The 20103-nt window shown below is 33.3% G+C and overlaps 3 protein-coding genes across 4 annotated transcripts; all 3 read left to right on the top strand.

The window, feature by feature from the left end:
- Window positions 1-1331: 1331 nt before the first annotated feature.
- Window positions 1332-8220, top strand: LOC125862251 (uncharacterized). Its single transcript, XM_049542283.1, has 14 exons — window positions 1332-1516; window positions 3284-3395; window positions 3756-3868; window positions 3953-4075; window positions 4334-4524; window positions 4746-4821; window positions 5447-5533; window positions 5625-5705; window positions 6118-6150; window positions 6409-6462; window positions 6541-6582; window positions 7348-7426; window positions 7523-7593; window positions 7912-8220. The coding sequence occupies exons 1-14, from the start codon at window positions 1346-1348 to the stop codon at window positions 7999-8001; spliced, it is 1323 nt and encodes a 440-aa protein (XP_049398240.1). The 5' UTR covers window positions 1332-1345; the 3' UTR covers window positions 8002-8220.
- A 2703-nt stretch (window positions 8221-10923) lies between these two features.
- On the top strand, window positions 10924-15679 carry LOC125862439 (serine/threonine-protein kinase STY46-like). 2 transcript variants are annotated; one of them, XM_049542508.1, is made up of 15 exons: window positions 10924-11238; window positions 11980-12094; window positions 12373-12464; window positions 12571-12687; window positions 12821-12875; window positions 13292-13402; window positions 13495-13754; window positions 13833-13940; window positions 14048-14121; window positions 14215-14390; window positions 14476-14571; window positions 14748-14828; window positions 15068-15121; window positions 15291-15425; window positions 15527-15679. In XM_049542508.1, the coding sequence occupies exons 1-15, from the start codon at window positions 11045-11047 to the stop codon at window positions 15569-15571; spliced, it is 1713 nt and encodes a 570-aa protein (XP_049398465.1). In that variant the 5' UTR covers window positions 10924-11044; the 3' UTR covers window positions 15572-15679. The 2 variants fall into 2 exon arrangements, 1 of the variants encoding a protein (XP_049398465.1); XR_007446044.1 differs by lacking the exon at window positions 15527-15679 and having other exon boundaries at window positions 11041-11238; window positions 15032-15121.
- Window positions 15680-16472: 793 nt separating this feature from the next.
- On the top strand, window positions 16473-19980 carry LOC125862438 (mechanosensitive ion channel protein 8-like). The gene is made up of 5 exons (XM_049542507.1): window positions 16473-17950; window positions 18121-18244; window positions 18577-18870; window positions 18955-19157; window positions 19486-19980. Exons 1-5 carry the CDS (start codon window positions 16578-16580, stop codon window positions 19769-19771), a joined length of 2280 nt encoding a protein of 759 aa, XP_049398464.1. The 5' UTR covers window positions 16473-16577; the 3' UTR covers window positions 19772-19980.
- Window positions 19981-20103: the final 123 nt, after the last annotated feature.

Raw genomic sequence — 20103 nt, 5'->3', positions numbered from 1 at the left:
AACTTTTAGTAGTTGCAATTCCAATCTCAATTATAAACTAGTAGTACTGAATATTTATTTATTTACTTAAGGCTAAGATCATAGACTTTTATGGCTTAAACCAAAATTTTCTACGTGCAAAAGCTAAGGGACCGTAATGTTGACATTCTCGTGTCAAAATTTTCATTGCTTTACATGATAATTGTTTTCATATATATATAAGATTATCCGTTCAAACAATCCAGGCTCTGATGCCACATGTAAGATTAAATACTTTCAGGATCTTGAACATGATAATCTTACATAGAGAATGTTAGGGAACATACCTGATGAGGAAGACATCATCACAGAGAGAAGCGGAAACGTTAGTCGTAAATTGGTTTCTACCTCCTTACCCTAACTTTTTGTTACCACAACCGTCAGCGATGGAATTATTGTAGAGAATATGTGGTAACCCTAATGGGTGGAGGGAGGACCAATTTATAGAGGTTATGACTTAATCTGGTACGTCCATCAAGTAACCAATGTACGGATGAGATCTATTCCTTATTAAATATTATTTATGGTATTACTTTGATTCCAAGTAAACTTGGGCCATAAGTAAGAAATAATTAATAGTAAATAAATAATAATTCTTACATACCTGCCCTATGCGCTTTTTCAAATTCCGTTGAAATATCATATGATCGCTCTCTCCCTGTGCATCCCATGAATAATACCCTTAACCTCCTTACCATATATACATCGATCTACAATACTCAAAATCGCAATGTCTCTTGAAATGTCCCAAATCTCACCATCAGTACTTTACCATCCTTGTCCCTGATGTACTTCACTTGATCCAAATCTCGGACCTTCCTTTCTCTCGCTTTGACTAACCTATGCAACTTCTTATTTTCACCTTTATCCTCAAACTTTACATATAAACATTCAAAAACTATTATTTTTGCCATCATAACTTCTAACCACGTTAAAAATACCTCTAAACACCCTCACCCCCAAACCCCTCATGTCTCAATATCAAATATAGCAAATATATACCTTATTCTTTCTTTTTTCCTCATTTTACTCTCTTGTCATCACACATATTTCATTTTCTTCTCCCTCTTATTTCCTTATTTTTTAACTTATATAATAAAGCTAGAGTCAGCAAACAACACTTTCCCCAAGAGTCATACTAACTTTGCATGAAGACAAGAAAAAGATAATCCAAAAGTAATCACAACAAAATTAAGATAAAAAATTACCAAAAAAAACAAAACTAATTTTCTTTATATATATTTATATATATGTTTAAACTTCTTCTTGTACTCTATAGGGGTTTCTCATTTTTTGTTCTTTGTTTCAAAATAATAATTTTGAAGATATGGAAAATTTGTCTAATAATGGTCTAAGCCATCTCTTCATGACAGTATTTCTCCACTGTTTCTCTATATTCATGGTGATTCCATCCATTACTGATATTACTATGTCAGCCATTTGTCCTGGAAAAGATGAATGCTCCATTGCTATATATCTCACCGGAATTCAACACGCGGTATTTATTCTTTCCCTGAATAAATTAACAGTTCTGTGAGTTCAACTGAATTTATTATTTTCCTTTTTTTTGTTGATATAAAGTGTTGATGAATCACAATGAATCGTGGCAACAAGAGGTTTTTCAATTGGAATTATGTATGCATGTACAAACAATTTAGAATGTACCTACACGTTTAATAAAATAACACTCATTCTGAACCTACCGGCTAATGGCACTAATACTTGTAATTTTGCTTATGTCTTAAGTTTTTGTGTTTTTTTTTTGTTTTTTTATTTCTTAGCTGGAATTCATAGAAGGTGACTTGTTACTTTTTTTTTCGTCTTATATATGAATAATGCTCATATAATAAAGTTGTATTTTCAATTTAATTAAAAAAAGTGAGGGACTTTAATTTCCTTATTGTTCCAAAGTGACATGTTTTCCACCCTTTTAATACTTTCCACTTAATAGAGCCATACACTTTACATCAATGGCTCACTAGCTAATTACTTTTCCTCTAGCCTCTCACATTTTGCTCAAATCTTATGAATTATGATATATGCAAAATGAATAACTTGAAAACATGCATATAATGAGTTGCAATTATCACTAACTCTAAATTCTGAATTCATCACTGTATATCTGCCATGCATCAAGTTAATTATTTAGAGTTAAGTTTAATTGTGAATCTTAATACACTTCAAAGGGAGAGTACTTGTTGAACTTGTTTAGAAGGGAATCAAAAAAGGTGGAAAAGGACAAATAAATAAATAGAGAAGAACATATACTTAAAGTTACAACTATAGAAATGTTTATAATAAACTATTTTTATAAAATACCCATGTGCCTTATCTAGTCATTAACCATCCTAAAATTATATTTCTATACGTATGTGCCTAAATTGAAGAATATTTAAACAAAAAATAAATAATTGTAAACACGTGGACACTATCCTAGATTGCCAGATAAAAAAAATAATCACTCCTATGGTATGATGATGCATATAATACATTACTCAACCGCTTTATTTTCGTCTCGAGATTTTGAATTCAAATTTTGAGAATGAATTTTTTTTATAAATAAAGGTGAGAGAGCTATTATATTGAGTTTATTGGTTTTGTACTTTCTTCAAAATTAATATATTGAATCAGTAAATATCAAATACGAGATGATTATATTATAAGAAAAGACTAGTTATCTTGTTTTTAAGTGAGAAGTTTCCCTAGTTCCTATGAAATTCCCTTTAGAAAGGGAAACTTCCGCTAGTTTTAACTTTAAATTATCATAGTTAATTTGTCAAGTAATGCAAATGTCTCATCTTACATGCCTACCCCACTTTAGCTACCATATTCCTCTCTTATTTTGTTTTTATTTTGATTATACGGAGTTCGTGGCATAGCAAAGATTTTCACTAAACAGGTTCAACATATAAAGATGTAAATACATGAAAACGTAGAAGGAAGTTTAACATCTACTATATATATATAAATAAAAAAATAATTTCAACTATGTATAAACAATGTAATTTTCTACCAAAAAGGATTTAAATGAACTCCTCAATCCTACCTGACTTCGACTTTCATAGAGTGATAATTGTTAAATAGATATTGATTTTAACTCAATCCCAAAATCATAAGGGCGCATCCATTTAACAATAGTTAAATAATACTAAAATACTTCACATTGTCAGGTACAATTTAGACTTTTTATTGGATATGATGAATACAATATTTTTGGTGAAATTGATGAGTTGGTAAATTTTAATTTTATTTGATGATGGTGCAGATAATAGGTTTGGGATCACTAATTATAATGCCTGTGTTGGGGAATCTATCAGACACTCATGGAAGAAAAGTAATGCTCATGCTCCCTTTGACCCTTTCTATATTCCCTCTAGGTACCTACTACTATTCCCTCCATCTTCGCTCCCGTTTGATTATAGATTTTGAAACTAAAACACGTAAATTTAAGTTTTCGAAGTTATGATAGTTTACTGTTACAAAAACTAGTTTTATGAATTTAGTATAGTGATTTTACCAATACAATTTTTTTTTTTTTATAACTTTAGTGTTACAACAGCAATATCATACTCAGTGTAGTTCTATCAGTGCGATTTGAAGGCTATGGGGTTTACGCAAGCCTTATACCCTTATCTTTATGGGATGAAGAGACTGTTTCCAATAGACCTCGACTCAAAAAAATGAAATTGTGTAACAACATATTAATCATATCTTGACTAATGTTGTCATGTGGACAGTGATATTGGCGTACAGCAGGACAAAATACTTCTTCTATGCATACTATGTCCTGAAAACTCTGGTTGCTATAGTTTGTGAAGGAAATGTTCATTGCCTTGCTCTTGCCTATGTGGTAAAAAATATTTTACTAACGATATATATATTATCCAATATTTTTTTTTATATTTATACTGACGATATATATAACTTAATTCAGGCTGATGTTGTTCCAGAGAGTCGTCGCGCCTCTGTCTTTGGAGTCCTATCAGGCATTGCCTCCTCTGCTTTTGTCTGTGGAAATCTCTCTACTCGCTTTCTCTCCGCGGCTTCCACTTTCCAAGTACGTGAATGTGACACTCGTTTTATTCTGATACGTCTTAAAATGTCTAACGCCATTTCAGTACTAATAATACTACGATTTAACTTATATTCACTAACACTATAATGAAACGCGATTGAACATGTTACAAAAGGTTAGTTAGTTACCTCTTATACAAAATACGTACTATCTGTATATAGAAGTTAAACTCATAATATTATTGTATACGACTTTCGCAATTTCAATTTTTTTGCTAAATTAAACTATTGTTACCAACAGGTTGCTGCAATAGTGGCAATAATAGCTCTTGTATACACAAGAATGTTTCTTCCTGAGCCTTTGATAAAAGACCAAATTTCTACTAAAGGAATAGAGACAATTTGTCTATTGGAAAAAGCTCCAAAGAATAAATTCCAATTATTCAAGACATTGCCTTCTTTCAATGATGTGTTATGTTTGTTAAGGAATAGGTAAGATTTTGAATTACTCGATGTTGGTCGGACTCTTCAAAAATATTGTTGCACTCATGTCAGATCTTTAAAAAATGAGCTATTTTTGGTTTTGGAGGATCTGACACACATATGATGATATTTTTGAAGAGTTCAAGCAACATAACGGTTCATGCTTTATTTTTTTTTTATTTTTATTTTTTGGCTTTCTTATTAATCATGGTTATTGTAAAAATTTGCAGCTCCACATTCTTACATGCAGCTATTGTTTCTTTCTTTGCCAATGTTGCACATGTTGGACTTGATTCTTCTCTTCTTGTAAGTTTCACTACTTCCCATTAATGTGGGAATCCTCAGTATTTTACAGAGCCGGATTCAGGATTTGAATTTTATGAGTTCCTATAGAAACCTCAAGTTAATATATAGTAATAGCTGAGTTCACAATTAAATATTTATAGATATATACGCCGCTAATTGTCTAGTGTAATATTGGGATCTTAACATAACTAGCCGGTAGTATAAGACATTACAACAAAAACAACTTTTAGCGGTGATAAATATATTTATTAACAAAATGTACTAAAGTCTTTACCAACATTAGTTAACTGACATTGGATCCAATGTCGCTATAGGCTTTAGGGACATTTATAAAGAGTATGAATTGCACTAAAAATACATAATTAGTGATAGTTAAGCTATAACCGTTAATTAATTGCCGCTAAAAATCATTTTTGATGAAGTGAAATATGGATAAAAGCTACTTGGGTCGCGTGAACTTGTAGGTTCTAGTCTAAATAAACCTCTAATTGTCTAGTATAATATTAGAATCTTTACACAACTAGCCGGTAGGATTCAGTCCGTACTTTTCAGTATACATAGATTGTACATATAGTATACATAGATTATACATATATTATACATGAGAAAGTGCTTTTTTTTGCAGTATTTCTTGAAGGCTCAGTTTCACTTCAACAAAAACCAATTTGCTGATTTGCTGATAATTTCTGGGATTGCAGGATCTATATCACAGGTGGTTATTTTTTGTTTTATATGTTCAAATTATTTTTCATTTTGCTTCTCAATGAATTTATTATATCTTCAATGTTTTAATATTTTTGCAGCTTCTTCTGATGCCCATATTAGTTCCTGCTCTTGGAGAGGAGAAATTGCTCTCTGTTGGACTCTTTTTCAGTTGTGTTCATGTACAGTATTAACTCTATCCTTGACTATATTTTCACGGGATGTTCACACAAATAGTCAGACAGATTTACTGTTTACTTTTTCTAGCTGGTATACATAGATTATACCTACATTGCTCCGACTCTTCAAAAATATCAATGGGTGCATGTCGAATTCTCCAAAAGTGATGTATTTTTGGAGATTCCGACAAGGATGCAATATCGAAAGTGAAGAGTCTGCGCAACTTAGAATTATACATGATGATACACATGTTATACATGAATTATATACTTATTATACACCCGGTGGCTATTTTTAGTTTAATCAGTTTAGTGGATAGCTATTTAGGTTAATTCTTCTAAGAAAAAAAAAATCAATTTAAAGCATTCAAAGATTTTATTTAGCTAATGTTGACTCAAAAATTCAATTATGCAGATATTACTTTACAGCATTGCTTGGTCTTCATGGGTAATTTCTCCCATCCTTACTAGTTTATTTCATATGTTTTTAGCCCTTTTCCTGATCTATTACTCTCTCCGTTTCATTTTACATGAATGTTTTTGAGTACTCAAGAAAGATTTTTGAAACTTGTAGTAATAAACATGTCATGACCAGACGTTTTAAGTAACTGTAAAATCATGTCATTAAGGGTAAAATGAGAAGTGATCGGAGTGACTAGCTTTTATGTTCTTCGTGATATGGCTAATTATCTACTTTACCATGCAGGTTCCTTATGCTAGCGCTTTGATCTCCGTTATGTCTATTTTCGTGATGCCTTGTGTACGTCTCGTATATATAATCGTTTGTTTTTCGATAGTTTTAACGTTAGAAATCACTAAATGTTGTATCTGATTGCAGTTGAAGAGCATTGCATCCAAGCAAGTTGGTCCAAATGAACAGGTTTGTTATCAATATTTGTTAAAACTCTGTTTTCTTTTTTCTCCCCTGTTGTATTCTGTTTTGTAAACACTTTTTCTAATGTATTTCTCGTGTAGTTTCTTGTCTGTCGATTTCTGTTACTATCTACTGTCTCTTGTACTTCAATTATCACACTTATTTTGTTGTAGTTACTATCAAAATGATTATAGTATTTTGCCATGACTGTTATTTCTTTTTCGATCTGCTTTGATATGCTTGTACTTGAGCTGAGTGTCTATCGGAAACAATCTCTCTACCTCCCAAGTAGGAATAAGGTCTACGTATACTCTACCCTACCCAGACTCTTGTGAGATTACACTGGATATGTTGTCGTTGTAGAGCTATATATAGCATGTTTTCATCAGGGGCGACTCAACAGTGTTAAAAAAAAGACATGTGCCTTAGGCCCCAAAATTTAAGGGGCCTCATTTTTAATAATAATAGGTTATAAGTTTTTTTTTTTTTTAATAAATATTGAATACTATTTGTAGAAAAAGTAATTTTTCACGAAAAATGAAGGAATTATTAGAAGAATTTGACATATTTGAAGTACTATATCTCATTAAAAATAATTTAAAATAATAATGGTTATATTATCAATTGAAAACTAGAACAAATCAATTAGATAAAAGTTATTAACAATTTAACTTAAGGCCCCGTTTGATTTTTGTTTTAGGCCACGAATATGCTTGAGCCGCCCCTGGTTTTCATTGTTTCAAAATCTGTTTTATTATTTCCTGTTTTCAGGGAAAGGTTCAAGGATGCATAACAGGCATATGTTCTTTCGCGAGTGTAGTTTCCCCATTAATTTTCAGTCCTTTAACAGGTATATAAACTGGGAATTTGTTTTTCTCCCCTCGTGTTCGCGATATACAAAGTCCATTTAATCTGATTGTTAATAAGGTGTCAAATTTTTTTCCAGCTTTATTTCTATCAGATCATGCACCTTTCCATTTCCCAGGATTCGGACTAGCCTGTGCTGCATTTGCTTTAGTAAGTGATTTTGGCTTCTGAAATTGCATCTTCAAGTTCCTTTCCTATTCCCTCCTCGAGTCCTCGTATCAGGAGAGAACGGGGAAACACACGTATAAAACAGATTAAACCTGAACATGTTACATGACATTAGTAGAATTGCATTGCTGAGGCCTACACTGCAATGTGAACGTTTTCGTTTCAACTTAGTGTCTCCATTCCTCTTTTCTTGTGTTCATATACTATCTCAAGCATGTTGAATAAACATTTGAGTATTGGATACTAATGAAATGTTGGTTCTAATGAATTTCAAATTTAACATTATCGATGCTTATGCAGATGATAGCCTTCATTGAGAGCTTCATGATAAGTTCAGCTTGTCCTGTAATCGATTGCAGCCTAAGCAATTCAGACTTCGAAGAGCCTTAAATTCGACATGGAGTACGTTTATGTTGTCAATATTGTTGAGCTTGGCTCACGTCTTACAGGAAAAAACTCGAATTACTGCAGTTTCAAAGAAAAAATGTTTAGATTTGCTTGTAATGTAACTATATTGAAGTGTAGTTTGTCAATAGGAATTTAAAATATGTACATATGTATGACAATGAACATGTACTAGGAAGTGTTTCTTTCATTTTTTGCTGTTATTTGATATCTTTAGAAGTGAATCCAAACACCAAATTTCTTTTCCTTTCGAAATCATAACAAGTCAAAAGTCATATGTTATCGTAATATCTTATTTATTCAAATAATTTTCGATGGATTTTCCAAGGGCTACCTTTTTAGACATGATAAAATATGTTTTACCATCTGATTCATTATTTCAACTTCAAATTTGAAAAGAGAATTAAAATTTTTGTTTTGCATTCCATCAATCAGAAAGATCAATAGTGTTTCTACTTACATTCTAACATGACTTGAACTGTCAATCTACTGATTGACGATAGATGTGATCAACCAATGAANTGGCTCACGTCTTACAGGAAAAAACTCGAATTACTGCAGTTTCAAAGAAAAAATGTTTAGATTTGCTTGTAATGTAACTATATTGAAGTGTAGTTTGTCAATAGGAATTTAAAATATGTACATATGTATGACAATGAACATGTACTAGGAAGTGTTTCTTTCATTTTTTGCTGTTATTTGATATCTTTAGAAGTGAATCCAAACACCAAATTTCTTTTCCTTCGAAATCATAATAAGCCAAAAGTAAGTTACTGTAATATCTTATTTATTTAAATAATTTTCGATGGATTTTCTAAGGGCTAGCCTTTTAGACCATCAGAAGGATCAATAGTATTTCTACTTACATTCTAACTTGACTTGAACCGTCGACCTACTGATTGAGGATAGATGTGATCAACCACTGGAGCAATCCTCACTTGTCTGTTTCAAAATAGATTAAAAATTCATTTTGAAACAAAAGGAATATGATATTATTTGTGACATAATAACAAGAGGGGAAAAAGGGCTAATGGGGAACAAGTATTAAAAGTGTAGTACCACTAACTTTGGAGAAAAAGCAGTGTGACGAAAGCAAAAAAAAAAGAATGATTTTTTTCAACCTTCTAGATTAATGGATGGAGGGATATCCACATGGTCCCCTTCCCACCCACATCCAACCCCCGATTACATAGGCGGATTCAGAATTTAAACGTTTGATTTTAATCTTTATTGCTTAAATTTTGGTAAATTAAGATAGATATATCGATATTTGAGATCGAAAATATTGAATTGGGATGATCCCGCAATCACGGACGTAAGAGGTTCATGTTAGATGTTAGAGCGGGTTAGAGTTACATATTGATTGGGAAATAAACTAATGATTGTTTATATCGACTTAGACATTAATCCTCTTCTCTTGAGCTACCTACGAGTTAAGTCCAAGTGTTGTATAGTGAACTTTATCCTTGTTTGAACTCCCGATCTACGCTCCAGTTTGCACCCGAACATGAAAGGACATTATAATAAGTTAGAGTCCCGTATCTATTAAAAGGAAACAACTCAAATAGGTCATCTAATTTTGAGAAAATGCTCATCTATACCATCCATTAAAAGTTTGGCTCATTTATGCCATTTTTATTTGAGAAAAAAGATTCATCCATGTCATTATTTGTTAACGGATAACAATTTCGATTTTGCAAAACAATTTTTTACACGTGGTCAATTATGATTCCGGCACATTAATTAAATCATTTTTTAAATAAAAAATGTTCAAATATGCCATCAAACTTTGAGAAAAGGCTCATCTATGTCATCCGTTAAAGGTTAATTTGGCTCATCTATGCCATATCGATCAACAAATAATGGTATGAATTAGCCTTTTCTCAAACAAAAATGACATAAATTAACCAATATTTTAATAAATAGCATAAATGAGCCTTTTTCTCAAAATTCAATAAGGTATTTGTGCCTCTTCCCTTTCTTAAAAAATGGACTAGTAATTTGTTTATATATACTATATTTTCATTTCTTTAGATTTTGAATCAACCTACAACAAATTAAAATAGCTCATTTAAATGTTGCAGACTATTTCTAACTTCCATTAACATCAGTATTTTTCCAACCAATAAGATACTATACAAGTGATTTAAGCAATGAGGTAATCAATCCAATTAATTATTAAATGAATCTAATTGCACCAACATAAAATTCTTAATTATACTCCAATATGAAGAAAAAATAATGCATATTTGTTTTTAAAAAAGTTTTTGATGGTGTCATCATATATAGAATCTCTTTAGTGGAAAATGAGACAAGTTTATAATCTTATTGGACAAGAAGAAACAAGGTTGTGGTTGTGAGTAACTATCAAACTCTATATATTCCAATTTTAAAATCCAATAAAATATGCATGAAATGGATATAATTCTTAAACAAAGTTAAATTAAGAATTAAAAAAGAGCTATAAGACAATTTGGTGATAAAAACAAAGCTTACAAACCTTGTTTGAATCCACATCCTTCGATAACGGTATTTATGGATCAAAGTATTAACGGAAATCATTTTCGTTCAATTTCACATAAGAGCATTTTGTACCCTTTTCCCGTTTGATTTATAGAATTCGAACAAAAGTTAGTTACAAATAATAACAATAATATACCTAATGTAATTTCAAAGTGGAGTCTGAGAAGAATAGGTTGTAACCATACCTTACCTCTACCCCGCAAAACAACTGATAGTAATACACATTGAAGAATAAGAGACTACGCGACTACTGAATAAACTGTGTTCTTACTTGCTTTTTTGTTTGTTTTGTTTTATATATCTGTTTCATGATGTAAGCAGCTGATATAAAGAATATATGTACATAGTAGTAGTTCTTCAACTACTCCATTTTTTTTAAAAAAATTTAACTAGTTTTCTCTGTACCTTCCTTTTTTCTTGTGATAAATTAATTAGAATTTGAATAAGAGGAGTATATTCACATTCATTTTTTGTAATATTTTCTTAAACTGATTCTTTTTTTCGGATGATGGAAGATTCTGTGAGTTGCAGTAGTAAAGGATTATTGGAGTTGTCTCAGAATCGTACTCGAAAGAGAAGAGAGAAAGTTGAAGTGTTTCAAGAAGTGATTCAAAGATTAAGAGAGTCGAATGATGAAGAAGTGAATCAACCTGGTTTTGAGGATGAATTGTGGGCTCATTTCACTAAACTTCCTCTAAGGTAATCTTTCTTTTTCAAGTTTAAGCTAGCGTTTGACCATATATTTTGTAAATTTATCTTCAAACGGGATCAGACCATGTATGATGTCTAGTAGTCTTGTTGTCCGTTCATATCAAAAGTTGTGATATTACTCTTGCAGTAATTTCTTGTCCTTTGATTTCTGTTACTATCTGTTGTTTCTTGTAACTTGATTCTCATATTGTTTTGTTATAGTTTCTGTTCTGTTACTATTTGCTGTTTTTGTTATTATCTGTTGTTTCTTGTACTTTCGTTACTTCTTTTTCTTTTTGGGACTGTTTGGTGTTTGAGCCGAGGGTCTTTTTCTTGTAGTTTCTTGTCCTTTGATTTCTGTTACTATCTGTTGTTTCTTGTTACTAGATTCTCGTATTGTTTTGTTGTAGTTTCTGTTCTGTTACTATTTGCTGTTTTTGTTACTATATGTTGTTTCCTATACTTCCGTTATTTCTTTTTTTCTTGGGACTGTTTTGGACTGTTTGTCTTTCTGCCGAGGGTCTATTAGAAACAACCTATCTACCTCTGAGGTAAGGGTAAGATCTCTGTATACTCTACCCTCCCCAGACCCCTCAAAGTTTCAAGTTTCAACTTCAAAATCTATGACCAAAATGGGAGCTAAGTTATAAGTCTATTATACCGGTGCCAAGAGTTTGTTTGTGGTGAGTAGTTTAATGGGTTGTTACTCTATTTTCCGAGTTATCATAAGTTCAAAGATGGCTAATATAGGTATGCAGTGGATGTGAATATTGAGAGGGCACAAGATGTTGTTATGCACAAGAACTTGCTGCAAATGGCACACTATCAGAATCCCGCGCCAGCAGTTGAAGTCCGCCTAGTGCAGGTAGTACTATTGTCCAACTTTCGCGCTTCATTCTTTCTATGATGACCAAATTATGTCAATATACATGTATTATGTAATTATTTGAACTCAATCATGGACGTAGTAATATTTGATTAAATTGTCACTTCAACGAAAATTATCAAATACGTGCCATGGACTTGAACTGTGACATTTACAATTTCTCTTGATTTTCTTTTATGTTCTTCATTTCTCGATTAGTATATATGCTTGAAGCAAAATGAATAAAAACTTGTTCATTTGATATTTCCTCTATCCAGATTCATCGAATATCTGATGGAAATCCCGGGGATTCAGTTCATTCCACTTTCTCGAGAAGGGGAGATGCACAAGGTATTGATCACCATGGCAGGTAGAAACATGACGATACAAATTTAAATATATCTGAACTCTCTTTACTATGTTCAGTATAGTGATGAAATCTTCAACTTTTTTACTTTTCATTTTCAAATTTACAGCATGCATCCTCCACCTACCTTTGGTTTGTCGCCAAGCACAGAGCTCGCGTTAGGAACTAATAAATTATATGTTCAAGATGGAAATAGTGCTGTGTGTGGAAATTCACTGTCATTTAGGTAATATTCTGATACATTTCTCCTGATTTAACTTTCACTTTATTGCCTTATTCTTTTCCTTCATCGTCGTGTGTTAGGTGTTTTTCATGCCTTCAACATTTTGCATTTCTATCTCTTTTACTTTGTTTCGTAGGCCTTTGTATGAAATAACAATTTCAACACTTGACAAGCCCAAGCTACTCTTTCGGGTAAGCCTTTTCTATGTCAACGTTATACCTCTTTCAAGAATCTCTCTGTACTCACATAGAATGATGTTACATATCCTGGTTCTCCGGAATTTTACCATTTTCAAGTAAAGAAGAAAATTTGCTTTTCGTTTCGTGCAGTGACCAGCTCCAGTTTGGCAATACATAAAAACATCACCTTTTGATGCTGCTGTCAGGATTACAATTTTTTGTCATGTTTTCAAGTTCTCCTTGCAGCATTTTATTAGTAGTTCTGTGTCTTCGTAAGTAGTTTACCACCGTGTTGCCAAACTAATGTGTCACTTATAGTCACTTGTTCTGAATGTAGATGTCTTGCTCAGACATTTTCCCTCTCCTAACGTTCTCTATTAAGTTCTTTACATGATATATCGATTAAGGTTAATGCACGCTTATTTCAGTTGACTTCTTTACTCTCGGAGATTGGATTGAACATTCAAGAAGCTCATGCTTTCTCAACGAAAGACGGTTACTCTTTGGATGTCTTTGTGGTTGATGGTTGGGAAAATGAGGTACTTAATTAGATGAACATATAAATTGAGGTACTTCATCTCGATATATCTTCATATAAGTCTCGACGTTCTGTCTCTTTTGTCATTTTTAGGAAACTGACCAGCTAAGAAGTGTCCTGTTGAAGGAAATATCAAATATGGAGGTAAAAGTCATTGACAGACTCAATGCAACGCTGAAACAGCCGGGGTTAAATCAAGACCTTTTGTTCCCCAAAATGAAGTTTGTACAAACTGGTATCAACGTCATCCCGAACCATGTAGATACACCAAGCAACGGGAGTGAAGCATGGGAAATCGACAATGCACTGCTGAATTATGAATATAAAATTGCAACTGGCTCAACTGGTGATTTGTCAGTAAAAATGTCAACTTTGAATCAAGAATACAATATAGTCACTGACTGTGGCCTAACGATTTATCGTATTTGCAGGTATAAAGGCTCATTCCATAATCAGGAAGTGGCTATTAAGGTTCTCAAGTCTGAGTGCCTAAATGAAGATATGGAAAGAGATTTTGCACAAGAAATTTATATATTAAGGTTCGAACGATAGCATTATGTCCTGTTTGGTTGCTGCAATTTTACTACTATCAACTTCTATGTGTGTGTGTGTGCACTACCTGATCACCTCTTTCTGGTACTTACAGGAAAGTCCGCCACAAGAATGTTGTGCAATTTATTGGTGCATGCACGAAACCTCCACGATTATGTATAATCACAGGTAATCACTAGAAAAGATTAATTGACCAGTTTTACTCTTTCAGTACCGAAATAGACTTCTCTCATCTATCTTCAAATGTTACCTTCAATGCAGAATTTATGTCCGGTGGAAGTCTCTACGATTTTCTGCATAAAACGAAAGGTTTTTTCAAGCTTCCGGTGTTAGTCAAGGTTGCTATTGATGTTTCAAAGGGGATGAGCTATCTGCACCAAAATAATATAATCCATAGAGACTTAAAGACTGCCAATCTCTTAATGAATGAAAATCAAGTAAGAAATGAAGTCGATTTCTTGGTGATCGATCCTTATATGTAAAAAGACTCTATACAGACTGCTTACATATTGTGCTTTATAGGTTGTGAAGGTTGCTGACTTTGGTGTTGCATGTGTGCAAGTTCAGTCTGGTTTAATGACTGCAGAAACAGGAACATATCGATGGATGGCTCCTGAGGTCGACCCTCCCTCCCTCTTCTTTACTTTCTTAAACTTCATGACAAGTCAAAACCAGACAAACAAATTGAAATGGAGGGAGTTATAACAGTTATCTTGCTTCCAGAACATAACATTAGTCTCAAGTTCTTCACATCAACCTCCTGAGTTTTATTTCGTTTGTTTGATATTACAAAGGTTATTGGACATAGACCTTATGATCGAAAAGCTGATGTTTTCAGCTTCGGGATTGTACTGTGGGAGCTGTTAACAGGAAAGGTAATAATGTTTCGTTCGTTGATTCATCCATTTCAATCATTAACATAGCTTCTTCATGTGTGTTTTATTAGCATTTTGCTTAAAACTTTCATATTGACAAGTTTATTATAAGGCAAATGGATTCTTGTTACATATTTTACTAACTCAGTAGTTCATCATTTTTGTTTCCTCATGAGCATTTTCTTGGCTTCAAAAATTTTCAGTGTCAATAATCGTTTTTATCGATGTTAACATATCAGCTTCCTTACGAGTTCTTGACCCCATTACAAGCTGCAGTGGCTGTGGTTCAGAAGGTATTACATATCTCATTCGCCCTCTTGAATTTTGAATGATTCTACTTAATAACTCGTATGTGTACTATATATGGTTCGATCACAGAAAACTTAGCAGTAAAAACAGATTTTGTATAGAAGAGGTTGTGCTCTATACATTAGTTGAATTTCCCTAACATACAAACTATAGGGTCTAAGGCCAACAATTCCCGCGAACACTCATCCAATGTTGGTGGAATTGCTCGAGAAATGCTGGCAGCAAGAACCGCTCTTAAGACCTGAGTTCTCCGAGATACTTGACATCTTGCAACACATGACCAAAAAGGTACTCGTCGTGGTAGCAGAATCAATTTCAATGTGATTTCTGCATTTGCTTTGTGTTTGTAAAAACTTGAATTGAAGTAGCATTGCTCTGCTTAAACACAGATGGTTGAAGAAGAGAAAAGTAGCAAAAGAAGAAGCCTTGGATAACCATTGAGGAAGCAGAATGCATAACACGCATTAAGTTATATATACTGACAGTGTAATTTTCGTTTTTTTTTAACTATCAGTGTTGTATAACTATGAACTGTGGTAGTAGATTAGCTACAACTTTTACTAGGTTAATGTTTTATCATTGGGATTTACATGTAAGTACTTTGTAACTGACATGATCATATTGTATAAATATTTAGTCTGGACTGCAGATTTGTTAGCTGTTAATAGAAGTCTACACTCACCCTGTTTGTTCATATATAAACGCTCAACTAATAGTTATTAACTCAGAAATTACTTTTTTTAAAACTAGAATCAAGAAGAAGTATATAGTTAAGTGATCAAAATCAATCTGGACATTAAGAATAAAACTATAAGAATATTTATTTTAATTAGGGATAAGGCACAAGTATCCCCTAAACTATGACCGAAATCTCAGAGACACGCGTTAACTAAACTAAGGTTCTATTATCCCCTGAACTCATTTCTTTTTTGTAATTTTGTACGCCTTTTGGCTTACATGGCAGATTCCGTGACTCCACGCAGTTGAGACGCATTTGAGATATTTTGATGCCACATAAGTCAAAAAGGTTTACAAAATTACAAAATAAATTGGTTCAGGGGTAATAAAACCTTAGTTTAGTTAAAGATGTGACTCTGCAATTTTGGTCATAATCTAGGGCTACATATACCTTATCCCTCTTAAGAAGTAGACAAGTAAAAGTGGACGGACGGATAGACATTTTCAGTTGCTTTAAGAAAGAAAATGCATGAATCTTCCATCATCATCTCTTCTTTCTTTCATTTTTCTCCAGAATCTTCTTCCTCCATCTTCAAAAACCACAAAATAAAAAATGAGGAATAATAGTAGTAATACATCTTTTTCAGACACTACAAATCCCACTTTATTCCATGTTACTTTGTTCTTTCTTGATAGTAGTGATTCATTCAAGAACAAGCCAAGAATCACCTTCCCCTTTTTTCAACTTTTTATCTTCTTGAAATGGAAAAACTTAAAAAATCTTTCAAATCTGAAATAGAAGAACATCAAAATCTCTTAAACCAAACTGAAAAATCTAATCTTTCCATGTTTAGAGAAACCCCAAAACCCCTAAGAGAAACTGAATTGTCCATTTCTCCAGAACCCCATTTCACCAAGAATGACAGTAATGATAAAGATTTCAACTTTGTCACAGAATCACCATGTTCACAACAAGAAGTTTTGGTTTGCAGTTCCACCTCTTCTTTTAGGAAAAAATCTAATCTTTTGGTTAACAGGACAAAATCAAGGCTAATGGAACCACCTGAGCAAGATCAGAGGTCTGGGGTTTTGTTAAAAGATAGTGAAATTGAAGAAGAGGACCCCTTTTCAGATGAGGATTTACCTGAGGAATTCAAGAAAGTGAAGTTTAGTTTATTAACTGTTCTTCAGCTGGTGAGTTTAGTTGTGATTATTGCTGTTTTAAGTTGTAGTTTTGTGTTTAGTGTATTGAGGGAAAAGAGGGCTTTTGGGCTTGAATTGTGGAAATGGGAAGTAATGATTTTGGTGTTGATTTGTGGAAGATTGTTTTCTGGTTGGGTTATTAGGTTGGTTGTGTTCTTCATTGAGAGTAATTTTTTGTTGCGAAAACGTGTTTTGTATTTCGTGTATGGATTGAGGAATTCAGTGCAGAATTGCATTTGGTTGAGTTTGGTTTTGATTGCTTGGCTGTGTATTTTTGATAAAAAAGTTGGTAAAATGACTGGTGGGAAGGTTTTACCTTATGTGTCAAGTATTTGGATTTGTCTTTTGGTTGGTGCATACATTTGGTTGTTGAAAACACTTCTTGTGAAGGTACTAGCTATGTCATTTCATGTTAGTACATTCTTCGATCGAATTCAAGAATCTTTGTTTAATCAGTATGTGATCGAGACGTTGTCTGGGCCTGCATTGGTTGAGATTGATCAGCGAGATCACGAGGAGGAGGAGGAGAAAGTTATGGCTGAAGTGGAGAAGCTTCAGAGTGCTGGGGCTACATTGCCTGCTGATCTAAAGGCAAGCATATTTGCAAAGAGACCGATTGGAACACCACGGAAGACTCCTACGGGTTCTACTCCGAGGAGTTCTGCATTTTCGAGGGCTATTTCCGAGAAGGAAAAGGAAAAGGAGGGTGGAATTACTATAGATCATCTGCATAGACTGAATCAGAAGAACATTTCTGCTTGGAATATGAAAAGGCTGATGAATATGGTTCGAAATGGTGTGCTGTCAACTTTGGATGAGAAGTTACCACAGTCGAATTACGAGGATGAAACTGCTGTGCAGATCACTAGTGAAAAAAAGGCGAAAGCTGCAGCCAAGCAGATATTTAACAATGTAGCTAAGCCTGGGTCCAAGTAAGTTATTTCCTTAAAAAGAAAAGTTTACATCCCTTATTGTAACTCACCTATCTCTTCGTACTATCAGTGTTAACAACAATTAGTTATTGCCTTTAAATTCTTATGTTATAATACTGAAGTTGAAATCTTTATATATCTATGCTCATACTATATGTGACTACCATTAGGTTCATCTATTTGGAGGACTTGATGCGTTTTATGAGAGAAGATGAGGCTTCGAAAACAATGTGCCTTATTGAAAGTGGAACTGAAACCAAAGGCATAAGTAAATGTGCTCTGAAAAGTTGGGCGGTGAGTATGCAACTTTGCCAATCTTCTTTAAGTAAGAAAGTCCAGTTCTTTTCTTGGTTAGATCAGTCTGAATTCATCTCAAAATGACGATTTTGGTATTCATTTCAAGTCATCACCACAAAATGAAGATCATGTTTTTAAAGAAAAGTATTGTTTTTTAGTCTAAGTTGCACGGACTCTTTACTTTCGATGCCACAACCGTGTGATTCTTCAAAAATACACTACTTTTGGAGAATCCAACATGCACCCATTGACAATATTTGAAGAGTCCGAGCATAATTTAGCACTAGTATGATGAGATTTGAACGTTTAACGTTGTATTTTTCTTCCAGGTGAATGCATTTAGAGAGCGAAGGGCGCTTGCTCTGTCGTTAAATGACACTAAGACTGCTGTAAACAAGCTTCATCAAATGTTAAATGTCCTTGTGGCAATAATCATATTGGTGATCTGGCTCCTTATACTCAGAGTTGCTACTATGCATTTCTTGGTCTTTTTGAGTTCTCAGATTCTTCTAGTAGTATTCATCTTCGGAAACTCAGCCAAGACGACATTTGAGGCAATCATCTTTTTGTTTGTGATGCACCCTTTTGATGTTGGCGATCGTGTTGAAGTTGATGGAGTTCAGGCAAGAAATTCCTCCATTTCATAGCGATGTTTGTTTGTGTTTGAACTCGTATACTAAAGCATTTATTTGATCATTGTGTTTCAGATGGTAGTTGAAGAGATGAATATACTGACTACAGTTTTCCTAAGATATGATAACCAGAAGATCATATATCCAAATAGTGTCCTATCGACAAAGCCCATCAGTAATTACTACCGCAGTCCAGACATGGGAGATTCAGTCGATTTCTCTATTCATATCTCAACTCCCATGGAAAAGATTGCTATGATGAAAGAGAAAATAACAAGGTATATCTATGATACGTATGTTCATTTTCCAAAAAAAGTGCTCATATTCACTCTTATTACTGGATATATGGGAAACAAAGATCGTTCTATAACAGTCATTTTGTATAACAAACATTTCCTATAACGGCCAAATTTTCTTTGGAACTGATTTTCATATTGGAACAAACAACGTTGTTATAGAGTGGTTTGTCTGTATATCTAGGCATGTAATGTCAAAATGCGTGAAGGAAGAGTACTTTTGCTTTTGTCTTAGCTTGATCATGATAAGTTCTTGATATTCTTCCATCCTTTTTTCGATTAGTTATGGTTATGTCTTCTGTACTGGCAGGTATATCGAAAACAGGAGTGATCATTGGTATCCGGCTCCAATGATTGTAATGAGAGACGTGGAAAACATGAACGGGATAAAATGGTCAGTGTGGCTCTCACACACGATGAATCACCAAGACATGAGAGAGAGGTGGGCGAGGAGAGCTTTTCTTATTGAAGAAATGGTGAAAACATTCAGGGAGCTCAATATCCAATATCGTATGCTACCTCTCGATGTCAACATTCATAACCTCCCACCATTATCGTCAACGAGAGCTCCTTCTAACTGGACAACGTGTGCTTAATTGATCGAAAAGACGATCACTAAAGATGATCTAAGATGGTTGAGGTGGTTTTTTGTTCATTGTTATTAGATGTCACAAAGTCCATACTTAGATTGTAATTACTAATTAGATGTTATAAAACTATTGTAATAAGATGTTATTAGGCCAAATGTTCATTGTGACAAAGTTTAACTTGCTTAATTGGATCTTGAACTTAACTAATTACTCACAATTTTGGTCATAATGAAAATATTGTGCAAGCCAATATAAAGAAAGGACTCATACTATGGTGAAACTCTTAACAAATCTCACAAAAGTTCTTTTCTAAATGATATGACATTCCAAGCTTATTA

Source organism: Solanum stenotomum, chromosome 4, assembly GCF_019186545.1.
Source record: "Solanum stenotomum isolate F172 chromosome 4, ASM1918654v1, whole genome shotgun sequence".
Classification (NCBI taxonomy): Eukaryota; Viridiplantae; Streptophyta; class Magnoliopsida; order Solanales; family Solanaceae; genus Solanum; species Solanum stenotomum.
Note: the sequence above shows the minus strand (reverse complement) of the source record. Positions and strands in the feature narration are given on the sequence as shown.